The 22106-nt window shown below is 43.8% G+C and overlaps 1 protein-coding gene and 1 non-coding gene across 2 annotated transcripts; one reads left to right on the top strand and one right to left on the bottom strand.

The window, feature by feature from the left end:
* Positions 1-373: 373 nt before the first annotated feature.
* On the bottom strand, positions 374-446 carry trnaa-agc. The gene has a single exon. It is a non-coding gene; the product is annotated as a tRNA-Ala (tRNA).
* Positions 447-9018: 8572 nt separating this feature from the next.
* Positions 9019-19328, top strand: LOC120055182 (hyaluronan and proteoglycan link protein 4-like). The gene is made up of 4 exons (XM_039003103.1): positions 9019-9211; positions 10550-10912; positions 15485-15787; positions 18946-19328. The coding sequence occupies exons 1-4, from the start codon at positions 9019-9021 to the stop codon at positions 19326-19328; spliced, it is 1242 nt and encodes a 413-aa protein (XP_038859031.1).
* The last annotated feature ends 2778 nt before the right edge of the window (positions 19329-22106 follow it).

Raw genomic sequence — 22106 nt, forward strand, 5'->3', positions numbered from 1 at the left:
CTGAGACCCCAGGAGACTTGCGGTCTGCCTTTACCTTGATGGTAGAGAGGGGCTGAACACTGCAATATAGCAATTCACACTTTGCTGGGTCTGTATCAATATTAGTAGGTGTGAAGAGGACAGAGGCCATGCTGGTCAGATTATTTAAACTGGACTCTATATTGTCTCCTACAGACACCTGCCAGAAATAAAATGTTACATGACAATCAAAAGCAATTCCTATAATGTAATTTGGCATGAACCTGACTCGAGAAATGTCGTTCTCATTCTCAAAAATGCTTTTATAGTTAAAAGGAGCACCATCGTAACAGTATAATTTATGTCCTCCTTTCTAAAATGCTTTCTTGAAACATATGGTCCAATAAAAATGTGTTGGAGAATGCGGGCATCGATCCCGCTACCTCTCGCATGCTAAGCGAGCGCTCTACCATTTGAGCTAATTCCCCAGTGCGCTTAGAAAGCTCCAGTTAAATATATATAGCATATAGTTTATTTTACTCCCTACCAGCGTTCAATGTTTGCCAGCCTACTAGTACTGCTGTAAATTATAGGCTATAATAACTACATGCACACAAATCCACACTCTGAAATAAAAAATGTGTGTCTTGTGTTTAGTGTACGGTTGAATTTGCTATTAACATTAAACTACATTACGCCATGCACAATGTTTTCTTTCGTTGATGGCAAGCATTGATACGTTATTAGTTTAAGGAGGTTTAACGTTACTGCTTCTACTGAAACATTGTAGCCTTCCTACTGGCACACCGTATCATCATGCACTAACAGCAATCAGCAAATGCAACAATATAGCAGTTCAGTTGTTCCCTGTTACTTTCGCTGATTTACACATTCTGGTGCGCTCTTATAGTGATTCACATTGTGCTGAAATTGTGTGAACTGCGGAACAGCCCAACTAGCCCAGTCCTGCACAGAGTCAGCAGTTCCCCTGCACTGCCAAAATCAAACAGCAATACGACAGGACACGGCAGGCTAACTGCAGGATAGAGAGCTATGAGTCAAGTACTGCACCATATCAATAACAGCCCAGCTGGAACAAACGACATACGGTCTATCTAACTTCAGACAGACAGTATTCTTGAAGAGATAATGGTAAGTCTTCTAATGTGGCGGGATGGGTTGGCTCTGTGTCTGGGCATCATGCAGTCTTTTTTCTTACTGCATGGGATATTTCTGTACAGTAACCTTAAAGATTACTGTAGCAGTGCAGTACAGTGCAGATGAGAGGATCAAGGAGCGTGGTCAGGTTATTTGTTTACAATGTGGTCAGCAGCATATTTCCATGTTCCTATTATAGGCAATTAAAATGTATAATATTGCAGAGGTGTCTGTAAAGAAACTTGCTGCAATAACAACCCTTTATTACATGAATGCTATTAATGTTAACTTATATATATATATTTTTTTTTACATCTAAACATATGGGGGCGGGGCTCTGACATTCCCACTGGACAAAACCTTATTTTTATTTTCGACGTCATTTCAACCCCAAAAAATACATGTTGAATCAACATGGAAAACGGATTGGATTTCAATAAAGTCATATAAGAGAATTTCGTATTTTTTTTCAATCAACTTTTAACCAATTACAGGGTGACATATTGTCCAATTACAGGGTGACATATTGGTTGAATTCACTCACGTTAGTTAACAACGCAACCAAACGTAAATCAAAACTAAATGTTGAACTGACATCTGTGCCTAGTGGGTTGTCTCCATACAGGTGTAGACTACAGTTGCACTTTAATCCAACATACACCCCCCCTGTGTGATACCATTTCTGAGTAACTTTATTGAGCAGCTACAGCTCCTCGCCCTTTCTCATGGAATTCTAACATAGGCTGGTGCCAAGGGAGTTAACATTACAGGCCCCTTTCCCTCATTGCTATCACATGGCAAACTGCACTCTCATGATGTAGCAGCTGATGTCATAGTAATACAAATTTACAATACGACCTGCAGTAGTGAGTGCATACATTTTTGTACTAGTCCCCCATGGGAATCAAACCCACAATCCTGGTGTTACAAGCACAATGCCCTACCAACTGAGACACACATACCCTAAACAACATGCAGAGTGGTGTAAGGAAAATAACTTCACCCTCAACGTCAACAAAACAAAGAAGCTGATGGTGGACTACAGGAGACAGCAGATAGAGCACGCCACCATCCACATCAACGGGGCGTGTCAACTGCCTGTTACTTAAGCCCAGAAGCTAGGATATGCATACAATTGGTACCATTGGATAGAAAACACGTTGAAGTTTGTATAAATGTTAAAATAATGTATAAGACTATAAGACAATTGATATGGCAGGAGAAAATCCAAAGAAAAAACAAACAGAATAGTTTTTTTTGAGAGCCCATGCTCTTACAATGGAAAGCATAGGGGCATATGCAATTCCAGCTCCCATATTGCAATTCCTATGGCTTCCACTAGATGTCAACAGTCTTTGTTCAAGGTTTCAGGCTTGTAACTTGAATACTGAAGAAGAAATATGAGTTTTAGTATGACGACACCAGTTTGGAAATCCGTGTTCGAGCGGATTTGCTCTCCTATTGAACATACTTCTTTCCTTAAGAAATATTTCAGTTTAATTACATTTTAAGGTACCTGAGGAATAAATAGAAATGTATTTTGACTTGTTGAAACAAAGTTTATGTGTAGTTTTTAGGATTACTCAAATCGATGGCGCCAACTAAATGTACTTTTTGGGATATAAAGAAGGATTTTATCTAACAAAACGACACTACATGTTGTAGCTGGGAGCCTTTGGATTGCAAATCAGAGGAAGATTTTCAAAAAGTAAGTGAATATTTAATCGCAATTTGTGAATTTATGAAAAATATTTTGATGTTGGGTGCCTTCCTCAAACAATTGCATGGCATGCATTCGCTGTAAAGCCTATTGTAAATCGGACAATGCAGTTAGATTTAAGCTTTTAACCGATATATGGCACTTGTATGTACCTAACTTTTTAATATCCATCATTTATGATTATTTATTTGAATTGCGGCCCTCCAATTTTACCGGAAGTTGTTAACAGGGGTCCCGCTGGCGGGACGCCTAACCCTAAGACTAGAGACTGCCGCTCTATGTACATAGCATCATTGAACACTAATCACTTTAATATTGTTTACATACTGTTTTACCCACTTTATAGATACAGTTGAAGTCGGAAGTTTACATACACTTAGGTTGGAGTCATTAAAACACGTTTTTCAACCACTCCACAAATTTCTTGTTAACAAACTATAGTTTTGGCAAGTCGGTTAGGACATCTACTTTGTGCACGACACAAGTAATTTTTCCAAAAATTGTTTACAGACAGATTATTTCACTGATAACTCACTGTATCACAATTCCAGTGGGTCAGAAGTTTACATACACGAAGTTGACAGCGCCTTTAAACAGCTTGGAACGTTCCAGAAAATGATGTCATGGCTTTCGAAGCTTCTGATAGGCTAATTGACATCATTTGAGTAAATTGGAGGTGTACCTGTGGTTGTATTTCAAGGCCTACCTTCAAACACAGTGCCTCTTTGCTTGACATTATGGGAAATCTAAAGAAATCAGCCAAGACCTCAGAAAACAATTGTAGACCTCCACAAGTCTGGTTCAACCTTGGGAGAAATTTCCAAATGCCTGAAGGTACTACGTTCATCAGTACAAACAACAGTACGCAAGTATAAACACCATGGCCGTCATACCTCTCAGGAAGGAGACAAGTTCTGTCTCCTAGAGATTAACGAACTTTGTTGCGAAAAGTGCAAATCAATCCCAGAACAACAGCAAAGGACCGTGTGAAGATGCTGGAGGAAACAGGTACAAAAGATTCTATGTCGACATAACCTGAAAGGCCGCTCAGCAAGGAAGAAGCCACTGCTCCAAAACCGCCATAAAAAAGCCAGACTACGGTTTGCAACTGCACATGGGGACAAATATTGTACTTTGTGGAGAAATGTCCTCTGGTCTGATGAAACAAAAATAGAACTGTTTGGCCATAATGACCATCTTTATGTTTGGAGGGAAAAGGGGGAGGCTTACAAGCCGAAGAACACCATCTCAACCTTGAGCATGGGGGTTGCAGCATCATGTTGTGGGGGTGCTTTGCTGCAGGAGGGACTGGTGCACTTCACAAAATAGATGGCTTCATGTGGATGGAAAATTATGTGGATATATTGAAGCAACATCCCAAGACATCAGTCAGGAAGTTAAAGCTTGGTCGTAAATGGGTCTTCCAAATGGACAATGAGTCCATACATACTTCCAAAGTTGTGGCAAAATGGCTTAAGGACAACAAAGTCAAGGTATTGGAGTGGCCATCACAAAGCCCTGACCTCAATCCTATCGAAAATTTGTGGGCAGAACTGAAAAAGCGTGTGCGAGCAAGGAGGCCTACAAACCTGACTCAATTACACCAGCTCTGTCAGGAGGAATGGGCCAAAATTCACCCAACTTATTGTGGGAAGCTTGTGGAAGGCTACCCAAAACGTTTGACCCAAGTTAAACAATTTAAAGGCAATACTACCAAATACTAATTGAGTGTATGTAAACTTCTGACCCACTGGGAATGTGATGAAAGAAATCATTCTCTTTACTATTATTCTGACATTTCACATTCTTAAAATAAAGTGGTGACTGAGCTAAGATAGGAAATTTTTACCAGGATTAAATGTCAGGAATTGTGAAAAACTGAGTTTAAATGTATTTGGCTAAGGTTTATGTAAACTTCCGACTTCAACTATATTCTAGTCATGGCTCATCCTATATAACTACTGCTGTACACACCTTTTCTATTCACATACTGTCTATACACACTATTCATATACACATATATTTACACTGAACAAAAATATAAAAGCAACATGTCCCATGTTTCATGAGCTGAAATAAACAATCTCTGAAATGTTCCATATGCACAAAAATATTATTTCTGTAAAATGTTGTGCACATTCTCCTTTGCCAAATACTTTTTTATTTAACTTTTATTTAACTAGGCAAGTCAGTTAAGAACAAATTCTTATTTTCAATGACGGCCTAGGAACAGTAGAACAACAGATTTTTACCTTGTCAGCTCGGGGATTCGATCTTGCAACCTTTCGGTTACTAGTCCAACACGGTTACTATCCAACACTCTAAACACTACCTAGTGGACAAGTGTGGCATATCAAGAAGCTGATTAAACAGCATGATCATTACACAGGTGCACCTTGTACTGGGGACAATAAAGGCCACTCTAAAATGGGCAGTTTTGTCACACAACACAACGCTACAGATGTCTCAAGTTTTGAGGGAGTGTGCAATTGGCATGCTGACTGCAGGAATGTCCACCTGAGCTGTTGCCAGAGAGTTGAATGTTAAAGAATGTACATCAGCAATAAGTCCAACTGGCCTCACAACCATGTGGAATGGTGTTGTGTGGGTGAGCGGTTTGCTGATGTCAATGATGTGAACAGAGTGTCCCGTGGTGGTGGGTTTATTCAATGGGCAGGCAATGAACACAATTGCATTTTATTGATGGCAATTTGAATGCACAGAGACACCGTGACGAGATCCTGAGGCCCATTGTTGTGCCATTCATCTGCCGCCATCACCTCATGTTTCAGCATGATAATGCATGGCCACATGTTGCAAGGATCTGTACACAATTCCTGGAAGCTGAAAATGTCCCAGTTCTTCCATGGCCTGCATACTCACCAGACATGTCACCACCCATTGAGCATGTTTGGGATGCTCTGGATTGACGTGTACGACAACGTGTTCCAGTTCCCACCAATATTCAGCAACTTCGCACAGCCATTGAAGAGGACTGGGCCAACATTCCACAATCAACAGCCTGATCAACTCTATGCAAAGGAGATGTGTCATGCTGAATGAGGCAAATTGTGGCCACACCAGATACCGACTGGTTTTCTGATCCACGCCCCTACTTTTTTTAAGGTATCTGTGACCAAAAGATGTATATCTGTATATCTAATGCATTTATTTCAATTGACTGATTATGAACTGCAACTCAGTAAAATCTTGTTCCATTTATATTTTTGTTCAGTGTAGAAATAGATCATGCCTCTCCCTAAACAGCAGGAAGCAGATTGTACGGTCAATTTCCCTACTAGTTCTTGACTATGGTGACACCGTTTATCGGAATGCAGCAACCACTACTCTTAAATCTTTGAATGCTGTCTACCATAGCTGTATATATTTTAGACTCTGTCATGTTTTTTTTTACTTTGTATTTAAATACTGTATTCTAATATTTATACTAATGTACATTGCATTTTACACTTTTTATACACTTTTTATACACCGCTTATTTATATACTGAATTAATGACATAACTTTCTCTAATATACTGCTGTACATATCATTTTTAGTATACAGTGCCTTTGGAAAGTATTCAGACCCCTTGACTTATTCCACATTTTGTTACGTTACAGCCGTATTCAAAAATGTATTAAATAGTTTTCCCCCCTCATCAATCTACACACAATAACCCATAATGATTTTTAGAAATCGTTGCTAATTTATTAAAAAGAAAAAAAAAAAATATTACTGTCACGTTCGTCATAACGAGGAGACCAAGGTGCAGCGTGAGATGAATACATTCTTCTTTATTTAAACAAAGAACACTAAACAAACTAACACAAATAACAAAACGAACGTGACGCTATAAACACGAGTGCTGACATGCAACTACACATTGACAATAACCCACAAAACCAAAATGGAAAATGGCAACCTAAATAGGATCCCCAATCAGAGACAACGATAAACAGCTGTCTCTGATTGGGAACCAATTCAGGCCACCATAGACCTACATTTACCTAGACAATACCAAAACCCCATAGATATACAAAAAACCCTAGACAAGGCAAAAACACCCATACCACCCTTGTCACACCTTGACCTAACCAAAATAATAAAGAAAACAAAGATAACTAAGGTCAGGGCGTGACAATTACGTTTACATAAGTATTCAGACCTTTTACTCAGTACTTTGTTGAAGCACCTTTGGCAGCAATTACACCCTTGAGTCTTCTTGGGTATGACGCTACAAGCTTGGCACACCTGTATTTGGGGAGTTTCTCCCATTCTTCTCTGCAGATCCTCTCAAGCTCTGTCAGGTTGGATGGGGTGCGTTGCTGCACAGCTATTTTCAGGTCTTGCCAGAGATGTTTGATCGGGTTCAAGTTCGGGCTCTGGCTGGGCCACTCAAGGTCATTCAGAGACTTGTCCTGAATCCACTCCTGTGTGGTCTTGGCTGTGTGCTTAGGGCCATTGTCCTGTTGGAAGGTGAACCTTCGCCACAGTCTGAGGTCCTGAGCGCTCTGGAGCAGGTTTTCATCAATCTCTCTATACTTTGCTCCCTTCATCTTTGCCTCGATCCTGACTAGTCTCCCAGTCCCTGCCACTGAAAAACATCCCCACAGCATGCTGCCACCACCATGCTTCACCGTAGGGATGGTGCCAGGTTTTCTCCAGACGTGAAACTTGGCATTCAGGCCAAAGAGTTCAATCTTGGTTTCATCAGACCAGAGAATCTTGTTTCTTATGGTCTGAGAGTCTTTAGGTGCCCTTTGGCAAACTCCAAGCGGGCTGACATGTTTGGCTGGGCGGCCAGCTCTAGGAAGATTCTTTGGTTCCGAAATTCTTCTATTGAAGAATCAAATCGAAGTTTATTTGTCACGTGCGCCGAATACAACAGGTGTAGACCTTACAGTGAAATGCTTACTTACAGGCTCTAACCAATAGTGCAAAAAAGGTATTGGGTGAACAATAGGTAAGTAAAGAAATAAAACAACAGTAAAAAGACAGGCTATATACAGTAGCGAGGCTATAAAAGTAGCGAGGCTACATACAGACACCGGTTAGTCAGGCTGATTGAGGTAGTATGTACATGTAGATATGGTTAAAGTGACTATGCATATATGATGAACAGAGAGTAGCAGTAGCGTAAAAGAGGGGTTGGCGGGTGGTGGGTGGCGGGACACAATGCAGATAGCCTGGTTAGCCAATGTGCGGGAGCACTGGTTGGTCGGGCCAATTGAGGTAGTATGCACATGAATGTATAGTTAAAGTGACTATGCATAAATAATAAACAGAGAATAGCATCAGCGTAAAAGAGGGGTTGGCGGGGCACACAATGCAAATAGTCCGGGTAGCCATTTGATTACCTGTTCAGGAGTCTTATGGCTTGGGGGTAAAAACTGTTGAGAAGCCTTTTTGTCCTAGACTTGGCACTCCGGTACCGCTTGCCATGCGGTAGTAGAGAGAACAGTCTATGACTGGGGTGGCTGGGGTCTTTGACAATTTTTAGGGCCTTCCTCTGACACCGCCTGGAGGCCATTGTGTTCTTGGGGATCTTCACAGCACATGTTTTAGTACCCTTCTCCAGATCTCAGCCTGGACACAATCCTGTCTTCCTTCGACCTCATGGCTTGGTTTATAGCTCTGACATGCACTGTCAACTGTGGGACCTTATATAGACAGGTGTGTGCCTTTCCAAATCATGTCCAATCAATTGAATTTACCACAGTTGGTGAAACATCTCAAGGATAATCTATGGAAACAGGATGCACCTGAGATCAATTTCGAGTCTCACAGCAAAGGGTCTGAATACCCTGTTTTCACTTTGTCATTATGGGGTATTGTGTGTAGATTGCTCAGGAATTTGTTTAATTTAATCAATTTTAGAATAAGGCTGTAACGTAACAAAATGTGGGAAAAGTCAAGGGGTCTGAATAGTTTCCGAAGGCACCGTATCTTGTGTAAATTAATCCGATGTATGTATAGATTTCATTTGGATTACTGTTACATTGCTATTTGGGTTGTTAATTAGTTTCGTTCCGACATTTCTTGATTGACATTATACTCCATTGTTAGGCGCTAGTAACTTAAGCATTTCACTGCACCTGCTCTAACATTGGTAAACTGTGTACGTGACCAATAAACTTTAATTTGATTTGTTTATAGGCTAGCCATATTAGAGCTTAGGAATGGCTAGCAGCCCCATTGGATACTCAATAACTGGAACTTCACTGATTGGTCCTTCCCTGCCTCCCTTGCAGCTCTCCTCACAGCCCCTGTCCTTGGGGACAGTGACCTGCTTGGTCCTAATCTTTGGCCTCTATGCGACCTCCCTCCCTACCGATGCTGAGAAGGGAAGGAGGAAAGTTGTTCATGTACTCGGTAAGATCTCTCCTTCTCTCTATCCCCATCCCACACATGTTGCATCATTGTAATGAGAATGATTTTTTGACATTCCAAGGGGAGAATAAAAGAGCAGCTGTCTGGGTTTCAAAATAAGTGAGTCGCAAAACTTTATCTCTCCTCCAGGATTATTGGCAGTCAACTGTAGAAAATTGAATTTCTGTTTCATGTAGAATGAGGTAGGAGTCATATTATCAGTAAAATGTTGCTAAATTCCATCCACTTCATATTCAAGCAGATGTTGTTGATTTGGACTTAGAACAGTCTCTATCAACGCTGCGAAGAAGCTGTGTTCAGCCTGATTGGGAACTTGCTGATGTTGTACTGGCCACCAGCTACAATATCGCCTTGTTATCATCACCTGTCCTTCTTAAATATAATGTTATTATTATGTTATAAACAGTATGCCTCCACCTGGATACATCTCTATTCACGCCTGAAATCCCAACCTAGATTTATGTTTGAATGTATTCTGTAAACAGGTCTCAAAGCTCAGCGGTCGGTTACAAACATTTCAGAGTGCAGAGTTCCCAGCTCACAGTCATTATAACCAGCTGTCATGGCTAATTGTAGGCTTTGTGATCTGTTCACAATAAGCAGACTCTTAGAATGAGAATCAGTCAGCTGTGTTGCTCAGTAACCCTCAGAGAAGAGCACTGTCACAAAGCCTAGGAGACGGCCTGGCTGCCAATGACGCAAACCAGAGCTGCTTGTACATTCCATTTCAAATAAAGTTGTCTCCTACCCACTGCTGTCATTCACTACCCCTCACAAATCTGAGACAACTGGGTAGGTGTAAGTCATAGCTCCCCCTACGCGTCATATTGATTTCCAGTCCTATTAGATTTGCGAAGTGGAGTGAACACGGGTGTAGATGTAGGGAGTCAAACACTTTCTGGAATGAAACACAGCTTAGGCCTTGGGAATCAGCTGGCCTAAAAAGAACTATGATGTAATAGGCAGTGCCAGTGACACAGAACAAGGCACAGAACAAGGCATGCTGGGACCTGGTGCTGATGATGAAACACACGTCTCTCAGGTGACACATGTCTCCTCAGCCCATTGGCTCCCACCGGGGAAACAACAAGCTATCTAATTATATACACTTTCACCATCATGACCTTCTAACTAAAGTTTGGTTGGTTCCCATAACTTTAACAGTAATAATGTCCCTATATACTGTAGATCATCACACTATGAGAAATTTTAAAAGTAAAGTACTGGTGCATCAGATCATTGATAAACATACTGTAAGTCCCCCACAACCTTGCCTGTTCTGACCATTCCTGTTCCTCTACTCCCCCTCTCTGCGTCCAGAGGATGACACTGGGGCAGTGATTGTTCAGACCGCCCCCGGTAAAGTGATCACCCACCGGGGAGGCTCCATCACCCTGCCCTGCCGCTACCACCACGAACCCGAGAGCTCCGACCCCAACCACATCCGCATCAAGTGGACCAAGGTGACGGACGCGCTGGTGTTTGAGGATGTGTTCGTTGCACTGGGCCTCCAGCAGAGGTTGTTCGGGTCGTATCGGGGTCGTGTGTCCCTGGAGCAAAACGGACCGGGGGACGCCTCGGTCATCATCCACAACGTCACCTTGGAGGACTACGGACGCTACGAGTGTGAGGTCACCAACGACATGGAGGATGATACGGGATTCGTCAACCTCGATCTTGAAGGTCAGAGGTTAAGGTTGAAGGGTTAGATGGGTTCAGAGCCATGTATTTAGAGAGTTGGGCCAACTTTTAGAATGTTAAATATTGTTCTAATTCTAGACATACAGTTACATAGCATTATTTACCAGGTTTCCGAACACCCCAGCCATGAGCTGCTCACTTCCTTACCAACAGGCTCAGAGACAGTTTCTATCTACAAGCCATCAGACTGCTGAACACTGGACTGACCACCTGCTCTGATTCTCCACACCTTAGCACATACACACACACATACTCATTCTAAACATGATATATTCCCATGTAATGTTAATCCTTAAGAGTCTATTGATTAGAGGTTGACCGATTATGATTTTTCAACGCCGATACCGATTATTGGAGGACCAAAAAAAGCTGATACCGATTAATCGGCCAATTTTTATATATATATATATATATATATATATATATATATATATATATATATATATATTTGTAATAATGACAATTACAACAATACTGAATGAACACTTTTATTTTAACTTAATATAATACATCATTAAAATCAATTTAGTCTCAAATAAATAATGAAACATGTTATATTTGGTTTAAATAATGCAAAAACAAAGTGTTGGAGAAGAACGTAAAAGTGCAATATGTGCCATGTAAAAAAGCTGGCCATTTTGAGGCTGTAATCGAACCCACAAATGCTGATGCTCCAGATACTCAACTGGTCTAAATATGGCCAGTTTTATTGCTTTTTTAAATCAGCTGATAATGGGCCTCTGTACGCCTATGTAGATATTCCATAAAAATCTGCCTGTCACGTTCCTGACCTGTTTTCTGTTGTTTGGTATGTGTTTATTGGTCAGGGCGTGAGTTTTGGGTGGGCAGTCTATGTTTTCTGTTTCTATGTTGGTTTTGGGGTTGCCTGGTATGGCTCTCAATTAGAGGCAGGTGTTTGACGTTTCCTCTGATTGAGAGTCATATTAAGGTAGGTTGTTCTCACTGTTTGTTTGTGGGTGATTGTCGTCCGTGTCTGTGTCTGCGCACCACACGGGACTGTAGCGTTTGTTCGTTCGTTTGTTATAGTCTGTACCTGTTCCTACGTGCTTCGTGTTAATTGTAAGTTCTCATGGTTTAGGTCAGTCTACACTCCGTTTTGTTATTTTGTTAGTTAGTCAAGTATAGTTCGTTTTTTGTCTTGTCTTTAATAAATCGTTATGTTTTCACAACCCGCTGCACTTTGGTCGAATCACTACTCCTCCTCTTCGTATGAAGAGGAGGAGGAATGCCGTTACAGAACCACCCACCAACCCAGATCAAGCAGCGGGTTAACGGACAGCAACGACAGCACAAGAAGGAGGAATGGACATGGGAGGATGTTTTGGACGGTAAGGGTTGCTACACATGGGAGGAGATCCTGGCTGGAAAGGATCGCCTCCCATGGGAACAGCTGGAGGCAGCTCGGAGAGCGGAGGAAACCGGAGAGAGGAACCGGCGTTATGAGGGGACGCGTCTAGCACGGAAGCCCGAAAAGCCCGTGAGTACTACCCAAAAATTTCTTGGGGGGGGGCTAAGAGGTAGTGGGCCGAGGGCAGGTAGGAGACCTGCGCCCACTTCCCAGGCTAACCGTGGAGAGCGGGAGTACGGGCAGACACCGTGTTACGCAGTAGAGCGCACGGTGTCTCCTGTACGTGTTCATAGCCCGGTGCGGGTTATTCCACCTCCCCGCACTGGTAGGGCTAGATTGAGCATTGAGCCAAGTGCCATGAAGCCGGCTCTACATATCTGGCCACCAGTACGTCTCCTTGGGCCGGCTTACATGGCACCAGCCTTACGCATGGTGTCCCCGGTTCGCCTACATAGCCCGGTGCGGGTTATTCCACCTCCCCGCACTGGTCAGGCGACGGGGAGCATACAACCAGGTAAGGTTGGGCAGGTTCAGTGCTCAAGGGAGCCAGTACGCCTACACGGTCCGGTATATCCGGCGCCACCTTCCCGCCCCAGCTCAGTACCACCAGTGCCTGCACCACGCACCAAGCCTCATGTGCGTCCTCAGAGCCCTGTACGCACTGTTCCTCCTCCACGCACTCTCCCTGTGGTGCGTGTCTCAAGCTCAGTGCCTCCAGTTTCGGCACCACGCATCAAGCCTCATGTGCGTCCTCAGAGCCCTGTACGCACTGTTCCTTCTCCCCGCACTCGCCCTGAGGTGCGTGCCCTCAGCCCGGTACCTCCAGTTCCGGTACCACGCACCAGTCCTATAGTGCGCATCGAGAGTCCAGTGTGCCCTGTTCCTGCTCCCCGCACTAGCCTTGAGGTGCGTGTCTCCAGTCCGGTACCACCAGTTCCGGCACCACGCACCAGGCCTACTGTGCGCCTCAGCAGGTCAGAGTCGGCTGTCTGCCCAACGCCGCCTGCACTGCTCGTCTGCCCAGCACCGTCTGAGCCATCTGTCTGCCCAGCACCGTCTGAGCCATCTGTCTGCCCAGCGCCTTCGGAGCCATCTGTCTGCCCAGCACCTTCGGAGCCATCCGTCTGCCCAGCGCCTTCTGAGCCATCTGTCTGCCCAGCGCCTTCGGAGCCATCTGTCTGCCCAGCGCCTTCGGAGCCATCCGTCTGCCCAGCGCCTTCGGAGCCATCCGTCTGCCCAGCGCCTTCGGAGCCATCCGTCTGCCCAGCGCCTTCGGAGCCATCCGTCTGCCCAGCGCCTTCTGAGCCATCCGTCTGCCCAGCGCCTTCTGAGCCATCCGTCTGCCACGAGCCATTAGAGCCGCCCGTCTGTCCCGAGCCATTAGAGCCGTCCGTCAGTCAGGAGCCGCTAGAGCCGTCCGTCAGTCAGGAGCCGCCAGAGCCGCCAGCCAGTCAGGAGCCGCCAGAGCCGCCAGCCAGTCAGGAGCCGCCAGAGCCGCCAGCCAGTCAGGAGCTGCCAGAGCCGCCAGCCAGTCAGGAGCTGCCAGAGCCGCCAGCCAGTCAGGAGCTGCCAGAGCCGCCAGCCAGTCAGGAGCTGCCAGAGCCGCCAGCCAGTCAGGAGCTGCCAGAGCTGCCCTACAGTCATGAGCTGCCCTCCAGTCATGAGCTGCCACTCAGTCCGGAGCTGCCATTAGTACAGAGTTGTCCCTCTGTCCTAAGCTACCTCTCTGTCCGGAGCTACCTCTCTGTCCGGAGCTACCTCTCTGTCCTGAGCTACCTCTCTGTCCTGAGCTACCTCTCTGTCCTGAGCTACCTCTCTGTCCTGAGCTACCTCTCTGTCCTGAACTGTCTCCTCTATGTAGGAGGGGCCTTAGTGAAGGTTCCTGGACCATGGTCGGGGGCGAGGGTCGCCACTCAAAGGACGCTAAGGAGGGGGACAAAGACAGTGGTGGAGTGGTGTCCTCGTCCACCGCCGGAGCCGCCACCGCGGACAGATGCCCACCCAGACCCTCCCCTTGAGTTGTAGGGGTGCGCCCGGAGTTCGCACCTTGAGGGGGGGGTTCTGTCACGTTCCTGACCTGTTTTCTGTTGTTTGGTATGTGTTTATTGGTCAGGGCGTGAGTTTTGGGTGGGCAGTCTATGTTTTCTGTTTCTATGTTGGTTTTGGGGTTGCCTGGTATGGCTCTCAATTAGAGGCAGGTGTTTGACGTTTCCTCTGATTGAGAGTCATATTAAGGTAGGTTGTTCTCACTGTTTGTTTGTGGGTGATTGTCGTCCGTGTCTGTGTCTGCGCACCACACGGGACTGTAGCGTTTGTTCGTTCGTTTGTTATAGTCTGTACCTGTTCCTACGTGCTTCGTGTTAATTGTAAGTTCTCATGGTTTAGGTCAGTCTACACTCCGTTTTGTTATTTTGTTAGTTAGTCAAGTATAGTTCGTTTTTTGTCTTGTCTTTAATAAATAATTATGTATTCACAACCCGCTGCACTTTGGTCGAATCACTACTCCTCCTCTTCGTATGAAGAGGAGGAGGAATGCCGTTACACTGCCGTTTCTTTCTGCCATTTTCTTTCAAAAACAAGGACATTTCTAAGTGACCCCAAACATTTGAACGGTATCTCGGCTTTCCGCATCTACGGTGGAAGATGGCCGAGCTACACCAGTGTTTTTCAGACCATGAGACATCTCGAAATTGGGTTCTCTCACAAAAAAGTCTGTAGCATCCAAACGGTTTGGCCTACAAACGAATATGACCACTCTGTGGTAGTCATACTCTCGTTTGAAGGTCACGGTACTCGTGTGAAGGTAAGCCAAACAAATGAATGAAAGTATGTAGGCAGTTTTGTGCCGGCAAAAATAAGGTGTTAAATATGTGTCAAAATAAACTAAAATATATCCTGAGTTTTCTCCTGGATATAGGACAGACACTTCAAAACCTAATTACCTATGATTTTTTGGGGGACTGTCTTTTTTTGCATTTATGAATGTGTTATTCAATGCGTTTCTATGGGCTATAGTAGTAAAGGGCAAATTCAATATTCTATCAAATAATATATATTTTTATACCTAAAGGGGTTCAGAAATTCTAAATAAAATAGATAAATAATCCATGTTATGAACGTCTTTAAAAAAATCCAAATGTTAGCTTGTACTCCTAGTTCAGTATCTCTCTCTCTCTTTCCACCAGGTGTGGTGTTCCCCTACTATCCCCGGGTGGGGCGCTACAAGCTGAACTACCACCAGGCTGAGGACGTGTGTAAGGAGCAGGATGCTATCCTGGCCTCCCATGCCCAGCTCCACAAGGCCTGGCTGGATGGACTGGACTGGTGCAACGCTGGCTGGCTGGAGGACGGCTCCGTCCAGTACCCCATCTCCCACTCCCGGGACCAGTGTGGCCGCAAGGACACCGCCGCAGGGGTACGCAACTACGGCTACAGACACAAAGAGGATGAGCGCTATGATGCCTTCTGTTTCACCTCCAACCTCAATGGTGAGTGTGGGGATGTGTGGGCTTTCTTTCCTTGAACAGATGAGATATGTGAACATTGATAGGTGACGTGTAGATTCCCCAGATATCTTTCCACCATATTGCCTCTGCTCTGACTATACAGTGTTTTCAGGTCTGTATGGATGAAGCATGTAAATCTTGGTGGGGCAATAAAACAAAAAACATGCATGCATGCATGCAGCACCGCCACTACACAACATAAAACTAAACAATACGTGAATTGCACTACAACGGTGACAAACGGTGCCCACAAACTGTTAGGGCCTACATAAAGCTGTCCCAACATCTTACCACTGCTACACCTCGCTATCAGCGGAGCCTTGTCTGGCAGCGAAACAGTTCTTTCAGCCTCATTTACTGCCTTTAAAAAAACATAGCTGGCTGACTTGCTTAAACAAATGTGGTTTCTAATGACAATTGAGATGTACAAATTATGGCATAAGGGGACGACAAGCAGATAAGAGGCAATTCGTAATTTTGATGAAGACATTAATGAGCGAGCCCTGTACACCAAGTCAGAACCTTAGGCTAAATAAAGGGGGCATATAAGCAGACAATGAAAGCTCTTACAACATTCGATTACATTTCTCTAAAACAGGTTATAGGCTACATGTGCACCACCAAGTCAGAACAGTAGGCGTTAGGCTACTGGTAAATAGACCAAATTATTAGCTACTAACAGCCTACTACACAACATACACTTAGTTTTACTTTCTAGGCTACAGTATACATATCTCCCTGACATATTACAAAATTTATGCAGCAGCATACAATACATTTTTGGACTCACCTTGTTGTGCTGTGCTCACTTGAACAGGAAGGTGGCACGGCGGTCCTTCGTGGGAAAAATGTGTCATCAAAGTCTGGCATTCTTTGGATTTATGGTGCTTTCAAGACAACTGGGAACTCGGGAAAAAAACAAGGTCGAATCATGATGACGTCATTGATCTTCAGGTCGTAGCTCTAGAAAGAGACCTGAGTTCCCAATTTATATTTCCGAGTTGGATGACCGTTCAAAACGTATTTCCCAGTCGGAGCTCGTTTTTTTCTGGAATTGCCAGTTGTCTTGAACTCACTGAAGTTAGCAGTTGTTTTGGGCGCTGCAAAAAACATGGTTCATTGACAGCATGGCCAATGTTGAATGTTTATCATTTTAAACTTGGAAAAGAGACACTTAATCCCTGATTTAGGACCACACAGCCACTCCACTGAATAGCAGGCTAGTGATTGCTTTGCAATGCTTGCAGTTAGCCACTGTCACTGATTACTTCCAAACCACTCATTGTTTAATTTGTGATTTCCAACTTGTTATGTAATGTTTATGTCCAATGGCCGATGAGCACTGATACGTTTTATCTATAATTTCTCTTCATTATTTCTCTTCATATTACAAGGATTAAAAATGATTTGCCACTAGATTGTCGACTTGATTCATGATAATGACTGCTAGCTAAGATTTTGAAAGTATGATGTTGACATGATCAGTCCAATCAAAGCTACTGTAGATATAACGTGAATTGACGTAATTTTATCTGTGGCCAATGACCTTGAGCCTTCTTGGATGGGCACTTCTAATGTAACTCTATGGCATCACCCAAGGGGCTTGAAATATTTTAGGTCTACCCTTAGACTTGGCGGTGATGTACTGTCCCCACGAGTGACAGAACACTGGGCTAATCATGGCGCAACTAGAGAACATTACCAATACCTACGCTCTGTTTTTTCTGCTGGCTGCAGAAAGCACTGAGCTAGGCTGAAACACCTGCATTTTGGAGCTGCCTTACTCAAGAAAGCAAAAAAGAGACCATGTTTGTATGTGGCTTTATTAACAATTATTTTTTTAACGTTGTTTGCAAACTAATATGTGACACGTATTAATTCCCCCCAATTTTTGGATAAAAAAATAAAATAAAAAATAATGCAAAAAATGTGTGGTTCAAAAACAAAAAATGTGGGTCTCCACCTCCCCTGAATGATGGGTCGCAACTGGTAAGGAGACTAGGCGAGGTGTATTGCGATGCAGTCAGAGAGTCCACAGGGGGAAGAGGGGCATGTCTCTGTTCTCTGCACCGTGATCCCCTAAGCCCGAGGCCATCGGATTTGGGTCAGTCCCTGTTTTGATTCTGCTCTCTTAAAAGGGCCACAGCGTCTAATGATATTCTTTCTTGAACATTAAAGCAAAATAGTCCTTTTTGCCAAGAGCTGAACTATCTGAGCTAGAGAAGAGAACAACACACTAGCCATAGTCGAACTTTAACCTGGTACTTCATAGTGGAGACCTAACAGTCTTATCATTGCCTCCCCAGTGAGTTAATTACAGTCAACAGACAGTCTGGCCTGAAATGTGGGCTATCTTCAGGAGCGATGGTGGGTGATACTGTTGCACCGACCAGCTGGAAGATATTTACCCAGTAGCCCTTGGGGAATTATAAGACAATATTACTCCCTAACAGGCAGCAGCCACATAAATAAACGGAAACAAGCCTGCTGTCAGCCGTTCTGTGGTAGAAAATGACCCTATGTTTTCTAGGTTAGCTTGTTCATTCCTCTCTGTAAAAACTTAACTCGGCCTCATTTCAGAGCTAACACTTTCTACAATCATGATCCCGTAACTGTAAATGCTTCTGGCGAGAAGTCTTCCCAGAGCAAGATGAAATTAGAATGTAAGTATTTTACAGTAATTTGAGCACTGTCCACCACCGCTGCATGCTGTTCGATTTTCAGCGGCTGCCCAGACGAATGTTTGGTTTTTGAGATTCGGAACACATTCTGCAGACAAGGGATCAAACTGTTCTGGTCTATGATAACTCATAATCTCTCCCCTAAGGGTGTCTGCTGCTGTTATCTCATGTGGTTCTCTCTCTATCTCCTTTCTTTCTTTCCCTCACACCCCTGACAATTTATCTTCCTCACCCTCTGTCTCACCCCTTTCACTCCCCTTCCAATCACTCACGCACTCACTCACTCACTCACTCACTCACTCACTCACTCACTCACTCACTCACTCACTCACTCACTCACTCACTCACTCACTCACTCACTCACTCACTCACTCACTCACTCACTCACTCACTCACTCACTCACTCACTCACTCACTCACTCAATCACACAAACTTATCTCCCCTCCTCTCTCCTCCAGGTAAGGTGTATTTCCTGAAGCGCTTTAAGAAGGTGAATTATTCTGAAGCAGTGAAGGCGTGCGTTCGTGATGGCTCCGTGGTGGCCAAGACGGGCCAGCTCTATGCTGCCTGGAAGATCCAGCTGCTGGACCGCTGTGAAGCTGGCTGGCTGGAGGATGCAAGCATCCGCTACCCCATCGTCAACCCACGTACCCGCTGCGGAGGGCCCCAACCGGGGGTCCGCCACCTGGGCTTCCCTGACTTGAAGTTCCGCCTCTACGGGGTCTACTGCTTCCGCAAGAATGAAGAGAGTGTTAATGGTGATGTGGTGAAGTCGACCCAGGGCCCAAGGAAGAGCAGCAAGGACATCCCCATGAACACCACCTCCAGCAGAATCATCTAGAGAGAGACTGAGAGGAGGGTTAAGATCACTGCCCGTACAACATAGCTCCATCCATTGCTTTAACTAAACAACATGGATAAACATCACTGACAACACATGCTAATTTGCAGGATTCACCAGAAAGGGAAAGTAACTGCTTTGTTCAATAAGGGGCGGAATCTTTATCTCTAGGATTTCTCCTGTCTGGTGTTAAACGAGGTGCCAGTTTGTTGAGAGCGTTCCGTGCACCTTTCACTGTCTCAGAGAGGCTTAGCTAGTAACTGCAACTGATCTTAACTTCTCACGCACATCAAGATTGGAAAGCCTTTCATTAAATAACTCCATAGTTGACTATGTGTCTATTGGAGGTATGGAGAGAGGCCACATGCATGATGGGGTCTCAGACTCCACAGTGTGTTCTGGTCTTAATGTGGCTTCATTTCCAGAGAAAAAGGCCCTTTGCGAGAGGCACTCGACTTCAAGCAGTGCCAGCCGGAGAGAGTCATATTAATTAGTGTGCAGTACAGACAGAGACAGAAAGACAGAGATAATTTACTATGTCTGTCTGAGTGTAATGAATGTAGCACATTAAGAGATCCTCTCTCTCAGAGGCCTGATTAGCAGAGACTGATGATGAGCTTAATGCAGACTACTAATGCCTGATCAATCTGTGAATGTTGCCAGTTGCCAGCATGATGCCCAAGCTTTGCCTGGCATGGCAGGGCACTGCTCAGAGGTGCCCTTTGAGTTTACTGCGCCCCCAGTCACCTGCCTCTGGGCACAAACTGGTTGAATCAATGATGTTTCCATGTCATTTCAACAAAAATATGTAATGTGATGACATTGAATCAAGGTGAAAACTGGTTAGATTTGCAAAAAGTAATCAACGTAAGGGAATTCTGTCTTTTTTTTCACCCAATTTTGAACTTAAATCCAATGACGTGACATTTTGTGTTTATTTCACATTGAATTCACGTTAGTTGACAACTCAACCAAATGTAAATGAAAACAAGACATTGAAATGGTGTCTGTGCCGAGTGAGCAGTTGCCATGTTTGGGTAGAGCCAATTATTAAACGTTATTCACCTCAGTAACTAACTAAGTACTGGCATGCCATACCAGAGCTCAATAAACATAGTAGTGAATATTGCACTTAGATATACTTTATGACGCAATGGTTAGTCTATAGCAAGCATGTTATACCTGGATGTGATTTTAGTATCTGGGGATGAAGTTGAACTAACTGAACTATGTTATAGCTGCTTTAATAGCTGCTTAATTACCTCATATTTCTATGCAGCCATGGCTATCGATTGCACTCTTTGTTCAACTGTGAAATAGCGTGATTTTAACTGTATTGGTCATTATCTTGATGCATGAATGTATCTATAGTTAGGGCTATATGCTGACGCTGTGATACAAAAGTAACAAATGAGATCTTGACAATGTTGTTAAAAAATTCTGATTCTGTGATATTCTGTCTTTGCATTTTCATCATCTCTACTGTGATATCCTAATAAACAAAACTAAATGAGACTGTATCAGTCGTCTTGAAGTGTTTGTTTCTGAGTAGCTCTAGAGTACAGGCTTTAGTGGAACAACACTTTGTGCACTGCCAACACAACAAAAGTGACAATGTCATTTCCATAGCAACAGTCTTAACGAACCCAAATCAAGTTCAAGGCAAACTAATAACATGAAATAATCATTCTGCTAAGTGATACATTTCAGTAAAGCAAATTGGAATGATTGAGTGAGCTGTAGCTACATCCTCGACAGCATAACCATGTTTGTTGATACATTTGTTCAAGACACATTCAAATGCCATGAAGACATATTGTGAGTATTTAAAAAAACAATAATTAGAACAGTGTTTATCAGCTATATCAATCTCTGCTATGAATTATAAGTCTACCGGCATAGAAACAAAAGGAATTAACAGAGGCGAAGCCCTGAGTCATATTGACATTTATATTTCAGGGGTATTCATTATGTGTTCCACATTTCAATATTGAAGTATGCTTGGCTGATCTGGTGTTGGTTCTTGAAATGCTTAAACTCAGAGGTGATTAAGTTATTCATATTTAACTACACAATGTTAAAACTCATTTTATGGAAGGCAAACGAGACCGTCTGCTTTATTTTACTCCTGAATTATTATGATATTTTAAGGGTGCTATGCAAACTTGAAGTTTCATATCATATCAAATCAAATCAAATTGTATTTGTCACATGTGCCGAATACAACAGCTGTAGAACTTAAAGTGAAATGTTTTAACCGACAATGCAGTTTTAAAAAGAAGTAAGAAATAAAAGAGAGTGTTAAATTAATTAAAGAGCAGAAATAAAATAACAATAGCGAGGCTATATACTGGGGGTACCGGTACAGAGTCAATGTGCGGGGGCAACGGTTAGTCGAGGTAATTGAGGTACTATGTATATGTAGGTAGAGTTATTAAAGTGACTATGTAAAGATAATAACAGAGTAGAAGCAGGTTAAAGAGGGGGGACAATGCAAATCGTCTTAGGTAGCTATTTGATTAGATGTTCAGGAGTCTTATGGCTTGGGGGTAGAAGCTGTTTAGAAGCCTCTTGAACCTAGACTTGGCGCTCCGGTACCGCTTTCCCTGCGGTAGCAGAGAGAACAGTCTCTGACTAGGGTGGCTGGCGTCTTTGACAATTTTTAGGGCCTTCCTCTGACACCGCCTGGTAGAGAGGTCCTGGATGGCAGAAAGCTTGGCCCCGGTGATGTACTGGGCCGTAGGCACTACCCTCTGTAGTGCCTTGCGGTCGGAGGCC

The sequence above is a fragment of the Salvelinus namaycush genome, chromosome 10, assembly GCF_016432855.1.
Source record: "Salvelinus namaycush isolate Seneca chromosome 10, SaNama_1.0, whole genome shotgun sequence".
NCBI lineage: Eukaryota > Metazoa > Chordata > Actinopteri > Salmoniformes > Salmonidae > Salvelinus > Salvelinus namaycush.

Coding starts and splice junctions, on each gene's coding strand:
- LOC120055182 (XM_039003103.1), top strand. CDS start 9,019: ATGGCTAGCAGCCCCATTGGATACTCAATAACTGGAACTTCACTGATT. Junction 10,913..15,484: donor CGTCAACCTCGATCTTGAAG/GTCAGAGGTTAA, acceptor TCTTTCCACCAG/GTGTGGTGTTCCCCTACTAT. Junction 15,788..18,945: donor TTTCACCTCCAACCTCAATG/GTGAGTGTGGGG, acceptor TCTCTCCTCCAG/GTAAGGTGTATTTCCTGAAG.